The sequence below is a fragment of the Mesoplodon mirus genome, assembly GCF_964341445.2.
Source record: "Mesoplodon mirus genome assembly, chromosome: 11".
NCBI classification, from domain to species: Eukaryota; Metazoa; Chordata; class Mammalia; order Artiodactyla; family Ziphiidae; genus Mesoplodon; species Mesoplodon mirus.
Window position 1 is genome coordinate 28097424 of NC_138987.1, and position 13191 is coordinate 28110614.

Below are 13191 nucleotides of genomic sequence, written 5' to 3' on the forward strand. Positions count from 1 at the left end.
ACTAAGTGCTCTGAGAACCTGTGTTAATACAGTTGCAAGAAACAGGAGAATGTTGTTTGGGGACCTTAGGGAAACAATGGAAGAAACGGGCCTTACGCTGGTGTCTTAGGATGTTGGTAAAAGAGCCTAAAGGAATGCTTTAGAAAGGGTGACATGTTTGTGTACATTGAATAAAAATAATAAAACATCGTGCAGTTGATATACTGGATCAGAATTTGATGGGAAGAGGGCATCTCAGGTGAGAGGTGATGCAGGTAAGTGCAGGGGACAACATCTGTAAAACATGCCAGAGCTTTTTGACTTAGCCCCTTGGGCAGGCAGGTTCCCTTTTGTAGGAAAGGGAGAATTAGTGACTGAAGGGATTTTTCCTACCAACCACGGTGCCAATATGCTTTATCTCAGGCTCAGCAGTTGGGGGCGGGGGTGGGGGTGCGGGGAATGTTGATTTTACAAAAGGAAAAAACAGACTCCCAAGGATTAGGTGATGAGCCCAAGTCACCTAGCCTTGAGAGTGATAGAGCAAGTATTTTCACCCAGGTCACTTCCACACCAGAGCTCACGTGTAATAGTTAAAAAAACAAAAACCTGTGCCCAGAGGATAGGAGTCATGTTTGGGGGAAAAATAAAGATGACTTACTCAGGTTTTAAAGAAATCTGAATTGCTTTCAGCGTTGTGCCTTTCTGGGGGAGTCTGGAGCACTGTTTTTGCTAGGGGTGGGGTGGAGGAAAGGCACTGAGAGGCAGATGGAAGAATATACAATCTGTAAACCTCACAAACAGCTGCTGTGGGGAGGGGGGCGTATGTTTACACTGCTGTCCTTGGTTCTCAAAATGTGGTCTTCATTCCGCCCAGCCCCTTCAGGAAGTCCTTGAGGTCAGAATTATCTTTTAATACTAAGATGCTCTTTGCCTTTTTCACTCATTCTCTTCCAAGTCTACCATGGAGTTTTCCAGAGGCTACATGGCAGGCAGAGTGGTGCAACAGGCTGAACACAGAAGACATGAACTGTCTTTTATCAAGGTAGTCATCACAGAATTACAGAGATATAAAATAATGCCACTCTTCTCACTAATTAAAAATGTTTTAATCAATTGTTTATGTTTAACAATGATGTTTGATATTTAAAATTTAAAGATATTTTAATAACTTAAAAATATTTTAATATTTAAGATATTAAAATTTTTTTCTTAGTTTTAGTTTCCAATATACTAAGCCCCACATTAACCAAAGCTCTAAATAATTTAAGATTCTAAAGGGATCCTGAGGCTAAAAGTTTGAGAACTCCTGTTCTTTATCAGCTTCTCTGGTCAGTAGTAACCAATATTTCTAGCAGTCGTAATTGGAGAATGGGGGGCATTTTTCTCTTGTGCCTCCTTACCCCATCTGTGTGCGCCTTCCTTACACTGTGGAGGAGAGAGCTGTCTTATATTGTGTATCTTACTTTTATTTCAGGTGGGCAACCACTTCCTTGCAGTTGAATGACAGCAACTTCAGTTTTAAGTTGGATTAAAATTTTCAAACATCATGTTTAGTTCTGGGGTCAGCAGAATGCCTCAGTTGCCTGTCTTGCTGATTTTACTTTACAGAACTAAAAATGTTCAGGCTCACTCTGCTTTCTTTGTAAAATCTGTGTGCCCGGTTGATATAATTTGACTTAAACTTGAACCATTAGAACCCAGGTCTGATACAAAATTTCAGTACAGAACAGATTTTTATAAACATTGGTAGAGGGAGAGCGTAGCTTTCCAGCATGACAGTGCATTTTCCTTCTTTTGTTTCAGTAGGTGTGTTGGGGGAGGCGGTTACAAGAACGGGTGGTTTTTATTTAGGGAGCCAGTGATTGAGTTTTGGCACCGTCTGTGTTAAATACATGCAGATAAAATGAGGCTGAGATTAAAAATGGTTATTTTTCCAGAAGAACATCTAGCTGCATCTACTTGTTAATTCTTTTCAAACAGCAAGTCAGCCTTTCCCCTCGGAGGTCAGCTAGAGAGAGGAACGCTTGTGACCTGAGGCTTATATTGCTCCTTTGATCTGAAAGGCTGTCATTACCAAATTGTTTTTCTCCCCACGGTGCCTTGCATTGGAGGAGGAGCCTCGGCCGTAACGCTAGTTGATGAATACTGGCTCTGTTTACCAGCCTCTCATGTTAGACCCTTTGTACAGACGGTCAGGGTGATGCAGTCTTGCCCCTGCTGTTGCTGGTTTCCAGGTGCTCTCCCTTTAATCCCTGAGCCATGGTGTGTACCTGCCGCGCTGCCCGGGGGCAGCCACGGTGCCGCGCCTCCTCCACCTTTCCATACTGCACCCCCTTCTACATCCCAAGCATCCAGTTCTACTGATCCTAAGCTCTGCCTTTTGTCCCCCACATCTGATGGTAGGCAGGAGAAAAATGTGCAGTCTGGGCTGGTAAATTTGGGGGCCTTTTTGATTACCAAGGTTAAAACTTGACTTAAAAAAAAAGAAAAACATTTTTGTGTGCTTGTTAACAACTTTTCCAATCATTCTCTCATGTTAGCAGATTTTTTAAATAAGAAATAATTTTAAATGTTCACTGAAACAGTGTTCCATGCTAATACGAAATGTAACTAATGTGTTTTAAAACTAGTGGAATCAAAGGATATTTTAAAATTAAAAGTCTAACGTTTATATTATAAATGCCAAGTACATGGAAACTACTAAATATAGGAGACTTCATACATAAGCAGATTAAACAAATGAGCTTTAAGGGTCACTTGTTTATTTATTTAACCTTTTTTCCCCATTTATTTAAAATGTCTTATGAAAGCAGGGACTTTTAACTTTTTTTTCAGGTCAGTGTCAATTAGTGATTTTGTTCTGAATTTCTAGATTTTACACTTTACCTAAACAATGTAGAAAAAGTTTTAAATATTTGGCTAACCTGTTTCAGTTGCTATTTACCAGGTCCCTATCTTAATCCATGACCTTAGCCTACTCATTATTCTCCCCTTGACTAGAAAGTGAAAATGATTGCCAAATTGTATTGGGTCTATTAAAAACACAGTACAGATGTTTTTAAAACCTGATTTAAAGCCTAGTTTAAAAATTTTAGGAAAAAAGAGCTGATCAAACTTAATTTAGGTCTAAGTTGATTTTGTCGGACCATCAAGGCCTTAGTTTTGTGTACTGTGAGGACACTTCAGAGTAGCTATCTGTGACGTGGAGATGCATTAGGACAGTCCTAACAGAAAGCAGGTTACTGATGACCACTTGAAGGAAGGTTGAACATCTCCATTGCATGCTATGATGTAAATCAATATTTTTCCTTTGCTTTTCTTTGAGGAAAGGTTTTTCACAAAACTTTTCAGATGTTGCTGCTTTTAAGTTATTTTTACTTCCATTGTTTTTCTTCTTTAGGCTTATCAGGAGGGCAGACTTCAAAATCTACTGAAAATGAATGACTCCGAGGATCTCCCCGAGTCCTATGACTATGACCTCATCATCGTTGGAGGGGGCTCAGGAGGACTGGCAGCCGCTAAGGCAAGGCTTCTTGTGTGTTCTGGGATATGGGTAGAATAGTCACATCCCGGAATACATTCTCCAGGTTCCCTGTGGAATTTGTTTGAGCTACTCTTGTGACGTTATATACGTTAACTTGGGCAGGGAACGTTAAGGACATTTTTCCAGGTTCAGCTGTATATTCTTTGTATAAAAATACTGGGGCCAGTATTTTGGGACACATTTTCATTCATTTTAAGCTTGGTTGATTTTTTTTTTTTAAGATAATAAGGGGTTTGCATGCAAATGGCTTGAAAAGAAATAAATATATTTTTATTCTTTATAAATACAATAATTATTAGTTGTTTTCACTTTGATGATTTCCCTAATCACAGAACCTCCTCCCCAATAGAAAGATGGAGAACAGTTGGATTTCTTAAGCTTAATTACTAAAAGTTTTTGCCTCCCCTGTGTATGAAATGAGGTAAGAGTGTATCCACTAACTCTGTGGCCTGGAGGTGATGGAGTACAGGATGTATAAATACAGGAGATTAGGAGTACGGCTCCTGGCCCTGAATTGAGATACATTTTCCATGTGTGAGGGGCCCTTGTGCCTGTCATTGTTCCCCATCACCTTGTTTTAAAAGATGAGGTAGTTGTCCTCCTCTAAGGTGTAGCTTGTGATGAATCAGTAAAGGTCGATTCAGATGAAGCTGTCCAAATTGGGAGCAGGACAATGTCTGGCATCAAGCATTGCTTTGCTGTAAATGATTCAGGAGTAATCTCAGATTTTTTTTTTTATTCTAGTGGTGGTGGCTTTGAAGGACACATAGACTCAGTCCTTTCAAATAATCTTTGGAGGTCTAGTTGCAAGTACACAAAGCTTATTCTCTGAGAAAGATAAAGGATACTCTGCAAAATGAACTTGTGATGGTTGTTGTCACTCCCCTAAAATAGATTCGGAAACCTTATAGAGATGATCAACTTCTCCATTGGTTCTTCATATGAACATTTTAGGAAATCTGACAATTTCAGAAGAAAAACTTTTCCAGTATTCTGTTTAGAAACTGAAGTAGATAAAACTTCGAAGTACTTATAAAAATATTGTCTTACTGGATACAGGTTGAATCAAGGATTGTAGACTATCAGTATATCTGTTTTACTGCCTGTTTACCACTTGCTTAGAAATGGCCACATATTTTTCAGATTATTGCTTAATTTATTATCATTTGGCTGGAATTACATAAGAGGATTCTAGGGATTCCAGCTGACTCTGACAGTTCTGCAACTGTAATCTGCATATTCTTTAAAGCTACCCTTATGACTAAGTATTGCTTAACTTTTACCTTGGAGTTGCACTAATCGTTTTGGTATATGAAATTCTCAGGTATTAATGATTGGTTATGCTTTAGGCATTATAGCTTAGTAAAAATAGCACGGGTTTTCAACAGCCCATTTCCAGTCCACCATGTTAACCATTCCAACTCATTTTAATAATTTTGTTTTCCAGGAGGCAGCCCAATATAACAAGAAGGTGATGGTCCTGGATTTTGTCACTCCAACCCCTCTTGGAACTAGATGGGGTAGGCTTTTAAAATACCTTAGAAGTGACTTTGTAGGAGCAGGTTTTTCCCTGGCCGTTGGTTTAAATGGCCCCTAAAGTCCAATTTTAAAATTAAAAATTAAATAAGGAAAAAAACCCCCTAAAACATGGAAGTCTTTCACTTGTGCTAAGTTAAAATGGACTGCAGTTAAATGTTGAAATAGGTAAGTTTTATCAAGATGACTCAGCTGCTTCAAATTAGAAGGAGGCAAGAAGAAGCAGGAAGTCTGGATAAGACTGTGTCACAATTCCTAATTCATTCATCAAATATTTGTGAAGGTGTCTCTTCTGTGTCGGGCACTGTTCTGGTGCTGGGTGTAGTCCCTCTGGCCTGTGGAGCTCACACTCCGTAATGACACTCGGCTAGCATTCTCCTGAGAGGGCTTCGATTTCCTTCGCTGTGGAGTCCACTGCCATCTTGCAGTCTTACTCATGCCATTTTGGCTACCTCCCCACCTGCCTAACAGAGACAAGTTATCACCATGTTCTTTAAACTCAGGGGTACTAAATCTTTTTTGGGGGGGCGGGTGGGGGGGTGTTGTCATGAATCCTTTGGTGAGAATCAGCGAAGACTGTAGACCACCTCCGTAAAGAGATGCTCGTATACACCAAACTTTCTTTGTGGTCCCAGGCCCACTGCAGTCCAGCCACGCCCAGCTCAACAACCCCTTTATCAGTTCTACTCACAGGGCTGGTGGCAAGTGTAAGGTTGTGCACAAAGTAAGGCTTCAGTTTCTGGCATTTTTATCAGCAGTCAATTAATTTTGAATCTTTGAAGTATGTGGAAGTTGTGGAAATCTGCTCATTTTCATTTTAGGGTAATGTTGCTCTGTTTGGTCTATAAGGCTCTCTGAACTTAGAAATGTCACGAGACTTAGGAATAAACTCATATAAACAGTGTTGGCTACATTAAGCAAATAAATTATGATGTTTAATAGAATAGCACTGGTGCTTGGGGCAGCCACCCCAAAATATGCACAGTGGCATATTGATTATTTTGAATTAAAGTTACTTAAGAAATGGCCAGTGCAAGAGGGACACTCTGGCTCTCCTTTTTGTCTCTGAAAGCAGGAAATAAGTCACGTGAAAGGTGCACTTCCTGCATCTGGGGGTAGAGAGGCAGCCTTTTCACAAAAGATAGGGAATTTGGGGCTGAGGAGCCTATTGTACACAAACCTGTCACCTCTTTAATTCATCCCAAGCCTAAACTCTGTTTAGATTCTTAAATAATTGGGCACCCAAAACCTAAGTTTCTTTGTCCTGTCAATTTCTCACAAATGTATTGTTTCTTTGTCTAAAAAGTATAAAAACTCCCTGCTTTGGCTACTTCTTAGGTCCCATTTCTGTGAAACCTTCATGTGCACAAATTAAAATTTCTTTCTTTTTCTCCTGGGGATCTGTTATGTCAAATTTATTATTAGTCCAACCACAAGAACTCAAGAGGGATAGAAGGGAAATCTCCTCCTCTGTGATGTTAGTAATAATCATTGCCCTTTTTCTTTGGAGGATTGTAATACAGGCTATAAACTGATTTCTCAATGTTGTTGCAGGTCTCGGAGGAACATGCGTGAATGTGGGTTGCGTACCTAAAAAACTGATGCACCAAGCAGCTTTGTTAGGACAAGCCCTCAGAGACTCTCGAAACTATGGGTGGAACGTCGAGGATGTAGGTATGTGGGCGAAGCTGCTCTTCCGTTTGTGCTTCTGAGGGGTTCGAGCTGGGATCTTGCAATGTGCCATCCATCTAGCAAGTAACCCGGAAGTCGTTTCTGTTGTTTGTTTTTTTAATGGATAAAATCACTGCGGTTATCCTGCGTCATGTTAGTTCTGTAGCTATTATTATGTATGGTAAGAACAGATATTGCACTTGGAGTACCTTTTTATAATAGGAAACCAGAATTCTTTCAAATAAATTCTCATAATTATATAGAGTTTCCTAAGGAAGTGCAAACTACATTTGCTTTCCTTTGAAGGGATTACATTTTTCTCTCACCAGAAAAGTCTGTTCCATGAGCTGATATTTGGGGCAGTTGTTTGTTGAGAAGGGGGTTTTGTTGGATTAAAAATATTTAGACTACCATAGAAACCCTAGAAAAGTTGAAGAGGGATCTGTTGACTTTAGAAGGGTGTAGATGACATTATCTGTAGAAGAATAAAATGAGGTCTGGCACAGCTTCCTGGCTAATTAATTACGTAGGTCACTATGTCCTTGAAGAGTGAGACTCCAACCCTTATCTGATTTTAGTTCTGAGGGGACATTCGAGGGAAAATCTTCTAGCCAGCAGCTAGGGTAAATTGTTTTGTGGCTTTTTCTGAGTTTTAATTAACAGTTATTAGATACCCATATGTAAAAGGTATACACACATGCTTTGAAAATTTTTGCTCTTACTCAAACCTAGTCATGCTTCCTTTGTTGATGCTTTTACTTGAAGGTTTCTTATGCTGGGGTCATATCTCTTTCCTCAGACCCTTAGAAGGCTGCTTTCTGTCTGTGACCTTTGGAGGCCCGAGGCTGGTACTGAGAGTTTCGTTATTTGGTTCTAAGGTGCCATGCTCCATGTCCTTTCCCCTTGCCCAACAAAAAGGCAGTTGAGCAGACTCTTGACCTATGGAACATGAATTTAACACTTCATCTGCTGATGGTCCACCTCTGTTTTTCACCTCTACCCCCCCGCACCTCCCAAGTATTTACTCCCGTGTCTGAATGCCCAACTGAGTCTCCCGTTGATCCACTTTTTCCCTTCCTGGGAGCCTACTATCAATGTACTACCCAGTTAACAACAGAATCTCCCTTCAGTTAATGTATTAGATTTTTTAGTAGACTTAGAAATCCTACTAGTGAAGTTATATAATATTACTATCGAGTGCTCACTCTTTGTACTTGAGTCTGTGTTGGGGAAATACAGAGATAAATAACACAGATCTGTAGGTACAAGGTTTTGTTATCATTGATGTACCAACTAAGTACCTGGGAGCCCGGAGGTGGGATCGGTAAATGATTTAAGAGGTGACTGGAGATGATTTTTTAGATGTTGTGTCCTTGATAGCCAGCAGAGGAGGGGAAGGTCAGTTCATTTAGACAGTGAAGGAACGAGGTACATATTTGAAGAATAGTAAATACCCTGGCATCTCTAGAGCAGGGAGCATGTGGGGAACATAAACGAGGACATTTGCTGTGGGCTGAACACCCTGGGTGGTTTGGGACAAGGGTAGGAGGAGGAATGTGGACCAGCTTAGGGAGCTGCACAGTTGTGTTGAGGGCAAGTTGGAACAGAGGTTTTGTGATTGTTGGGATAGTAGCGGGAAGAAAATGGAGAGAGGAGATAAAGACCATAGCTGTAGCAGAAAGGAAGCTACCATCTTTCCCCACTACCCACCTCAGCCTCCTGCCAGCCTTATGGATTCATCGAGGTCGTGCAGGACAGGAGTCGTGATTAAAGTCAGATCATCTCATTTTCCTCTTTATTCTCCATTCCATCTTATTCCAGTACATATGTAAGCCTGCTGTCCCTGGAGGGAGGTCCCGTTGTTCCATTTGGCAGACGAGGAGACTGAAGCTCTAGGGGGTGGAGTAGTGTGCCCACATCATAGCTGAGAAATTGGCAGCACTAAGGTTTAGACTGAAGCCTTCCTGACTTCACAGCAGATGGAGTGTACACAAGTGGTGTTCTTTAAGCCCTCATGGCTTCAGTGGCAACTCCTTTGTAGGACCAGAGTTTTAGGAGCTGTTGTAGGGGCAGGTACTTTCCGAGCTTTTGACGTGGCTCTGTGTTTACCTCTCCTCACCATGGTCCCCCCAAAAGGGGCAAGTTCTATATGTGGTCTGTAGGCCATACTCCTCTGGATCTTTGGGAGGAAAACCTAAGAACCACTCATTTTATTTTCTAACCACTCTCATAGGATCTGTGATCCCTCCCAGCCCCATCATTCCACACGTGCTCTTTTCTACCAGTATTCTCAGTGAGACTTCTTTCCCCAGAGCACCTAGGGTTAAGATCCTTCCTTTGCCCCATTAAAGTGCAGGTTGTTGGCATAGACAGACTTGGGCACTAGTGCTGACTCTGCTATGTACTCCCTGTGTGGTGAGGATTAAATTCCACAGCGTGATTAAAATAGCTGCCCCTCAGTGAATGTTGGTTTGTGTCCCTTCCTCGTGGACTTGCTTCTTGTAACTCTTCCATGTTGAGAACGTCAGTAGATTGGAGCAGACTCCGCCAAGCACTTTTCTTGGCTCTTGGTTTAATGGGTTGTAGAAAACATTTGTGGGTCTTACAGGAAGTTGTATGTTTGAACAGTTTATTTCCCTCTTAAAGAGAAGGACATGTAACAAGAATACTAATCTGAAAAAGTCTAGTATTTGTTGGGAAAAGTAAGGTTGTTCCAAGCAAATTTTGAATTGTGCGGTAATAATTTCCATATAGTGTCTTCTTCATAGTGAATGCCACTGGCCCTTAAATCTCGATCAGTAACAGTTCTGGAGAGCTATAACTCAGAGTCATGAAAATGTTATTCATTCATATAAGGTCTAGTACTCAAATTGGTATGTAGAAGTAGTGGATGTTAGCTTTAAACTGTCAACTCTTATGAAAAATGAAGTAGGTGGAACAGAATACTTAGTTTGGTGAGAAATGTGGGAAAGTACATATAATGGGTCTTTAGAATCTTTAAGAGATAAGTATAGGCGTGTGCCGAATGGATTTTATTAACAGGGTCAACAAAGTATAATTCTAATAAATTCAGAATCAGGTGGGTGGTAAAATATAACTTGATGAGTTGACAAACCTTCTTTCCAGCAAAAGAATATATAGGTAACTGTCACGTAACAATAATAACTCCTTTACTTATTTATGTTGAATTTACTTCTAAATTACATGATAAGGAACTAATAAGTGTACAAAGACGAGGCAATAAAGAAGCCACTACCAGCACAGTCCAGATCTGCACATTAAAACCAGCAGAAGCTCCTGAATTCCGTGGGGTTTTAAAATTTGAACCAAATCAAGTGGTTGGTTCACTTATTTTTCTATCCCTACAGAAATTATTTATTCAACTAATTTAGCAGTTTTAGCTCTTTGGTGTTTCTTCCCCTTTTCCAGATTTTAAAGTAGAAATATATAACTTTGTATACCTCCCACCCCTTGTATGCCTTTGTCAGCAGCAGCAATCCCAGAGTCTTTGACGAGAGCTGTTTGAAGAGCTGTGCCTGCCGTTTAAATCCCTTCACTCTTCCGAAATGGAAGCCTGGTGGTTTGCTTATTGTCACCTTCAGGTTTTCTCATTAAGCCTTAGGAGCAAGCTGTGGCCTGGCTGTGGGAACCACAGGTGGGCGTCACGGGAGTGGCCTGCTGTGCCTGCCGGGACCAATACCGAGGAAGAGGAAGCCCCCCACCGGTGGAGCAGTCGTTGCCTCCCTCCTTTTGTGCTAAAATGCTTGTGGTGAAGAATACGGTGGATTTAGACAAACATTACTTTGTCATTAGATCTTCGAGGAAGAAAGAAACTTGGAGGTGTATTTTTCAAATGAGAAACCCCTAGAGGCTGCTGGTCCGTGTTCCCAAGAGATGAAGCATGAAGGCTTATTTTGCAGTTTTGAGAAAGAAACACATCTAGTCTCATGTCCTGGACCAAAGAACAGCACTCCCGTTTTCTTGGAAGACTGTCCTCTCTGACACTGCAGATAGCTCTGAGCGTGGTGAAGGAGGAAGGGCCCTTTGGACCTGGACCAGGCAGCACAGCTGAATCTGCCTGGTGATGGGGTTGGGGTGGGGGGGTGACATATCCAGGACTCAGCCTGTGATCTGCTCTTTTCCTAAAAGCTCCAAGCTGAGACTGTGCCGAGAAAAGAATTAAGTGAGCTCAGTCATGTAAACTGGATGAATCGGAACTTTCTGAAAGATTTATTGGCTTCATATTTTTTCAGATTTATCTGTTTGAGTTCTCTTGTGCTCAGGAATTAAGTGTGCCTTTAAAAAAATTAAGCGTTGGTGAAGTTTTAGGATCCCATTGTCATTACAGAGAAAGCAAGGTCATTGGTTTGCAGTTGGGGGCTTGCAGAATTTCTGGATGTACGTATTCTCCTACCACACACCTGAGGGTTCACGTACAGTGTGTCTGTGCTGCCATGAGTTTATGTGTGGCCCTGGGCAGGTCACCCATCCTTCATTTCCCGTGTATATAGTGGAAGGACTTTGTGCCCCTTCAGGGACTTTGAGGTGCAAGCGAGCAGGTGCGGCGAAGATGGAAGGATGCTAGTCGCTCTGTTAGTTTGATTAGTATTGTCGAACCCAGGGGTGTACAGTAGGGCGGGGGCGGGTCAGGAGCATCCGCGAGTTGGCTTGAAGACCCAGTTGCTGAGGTGGGCGTGAGGGCACACCCAGGTGAGGTACAGGTCCTGCCTCACCAGCTAGAATCCGCATCGCAGAGGCTCGGCATTGGATTACAGCTGGTAGACCAAGCAGCGGAGTCAGGAGGCGTAGGGGAAATGCGGGGCCGTGCCAGCGGATGGGCTGAGTGGGGTTGGGGAGCGTCCAGGTGGTATTTGGGAATGCAGGAAGGCAGTGGACTTGGGGCATTACTGGAAGGCAGGGCAGCCCTAGAGAACTGGGGTTCTGGGCATGTAATCAGTCCAACAAGGATCCAGTTACCCCCAGCAGGATGTAAAGTAGGAATTTGGATTTTATAAGACAGAAACTCAGTTCTCAGAATGGAATGCAAGACCCAGGACCATAGGAGCAGGTAGAGTACCTTGGTGCTAAATCCTAAACTGGTGGGCTGCAGCTTTTATTTTTTTATATTAATTTATTTATTTATTAATTTATTTTTGGCCGCATTGGGTCTTTGTTGCTGCGTGCGGGCTTTCTCTAGTTGCGGCGAGTGGGGGCTGCTCTTCGTTGAGGTGTGCAGGCTTCTCATTGCGGTGGCTTCTCTTCCTTGTGGAGCACGGGCTCTAGGTGCGTGGGCTTCAGTAGCTGTGGCTCTCGGGCTCTAGAGCCACAGGTTCAGTAGTTGTGGCGCACAGGCTTTGTTCCTCCGTGGCATGTGAGATCTTCCTGGACCAGGGCTCGAACCCGTGTCCCCTGCACTGGCAGGCGGACTCCCAGCCACTGTGCCACCAGGGAAGTCCCTGGCAGGCGGATTCTTAACCACTAGTAGGCTGCAGTTTTTAAATTTCTTCTGCCTGAGCATAACCACACTAGAGATTGGTGCCTGCCTACTGTACCAGAGGATGAAGGAACTTTGGTAGAGAAAGGGGGTTTAAGGAGTTTGGAAATCAGATGGGGCCTGACAGTTACAAAGGAAAGCTTTAACAACAGAATTAAGGTTGATTTAGGTCTGATCATTGAATTTGAATGTCTGTCATAGAAATAATTTATTGGTACTACTATTTAGTCCCAACTGTGTCTTCTTTTTTTTTTTTTTTTTTTTGCTATACGTGGGCCTCTCACTGTTGTGGCCTCTCCCGTTGCGGAGCACAGGCTCTGGACGCCTAGGCTCAGCAGCCATGGCTCATGGGACCAGCCGCTCCGCGGCATGTGGGATCCTCCCAGACCAGGGCATGAACCCGTGTCCCCTGCATCGGCAGGCGGACTCTCAACCACTGCGCCACCAGGGAAGCCCCCCAACTGTGTCTTCTTTTAGAGTATGGTATCTCCTGTAGGATTAGCAGAGTAGAATCCACTTAGTACTTCTACCACTGTAAAGTTTCAGAAATTAATCCTGCCTTTGATCTCATTGTTGTTTCTCCGGGGCTTTATTGGCACATTGTGCTGGACAGTTCCTAATTGTAAGGAACCATAGCAGAGGGTAGTTAGCATCACTGGCCCTTGGGCATCCCTAATTCACAGGGACAGCCGAAGCCACCACCAAAAATGATGTCTGGGATTTGCTTAAAATATTTTAGTAAAAAGACGTATATGTAATGAGATTGGTAAAATGTTGGTAATTGTTGCAGCTAGTTGATCGGCAAGTGGGAGTGAGTTACACTATTGTGTTCCATTCCTGGTGGGGAAACAGTGAGTCCTGCCTCCTCTTTTTATAGTGGTGGTGGACGGACGCCGGATGGACAGGCTGGTTGAGGCTCCCTGCAGAATCCCTCACGCCCCAGCACGTAATCCTCCTGGCCTTGTGA

General features: G+C 42.6%; 1 protein-coding gene across 4 annotated transcripts in view; it reads left to right on the forward strand.

Moving 5' to 3' along the window:
• TXNRD1 (thioredoxin reductase 1) overlaps positions 1–13191 on the forward strand; it is a 64028-nt gene that overhangs the window by 18009 nt on the left and 32828 nt on the right. For all 4 annotated transcript variants that reach the window (XM_082636692.1, XM_082636690.1, XM_082636691.1 and 1 more), the window contains 3 exons: positions 3380–3502; positions 4971–5043; positions 6614–6733. In XM_082636692.1, the coding sequence (XP_082492818.1) occupies positions 3416–3502; positions 4971–5043; positions 6614–6733 (280 nt within the window). In that variant the 5' untranslated portion in view covers positions 3380–3415. The remainder of the gene's footprint in view (positions 1–3379; positions 3503–4970; positions 5044–6613; positions 6734–13191) is intronic.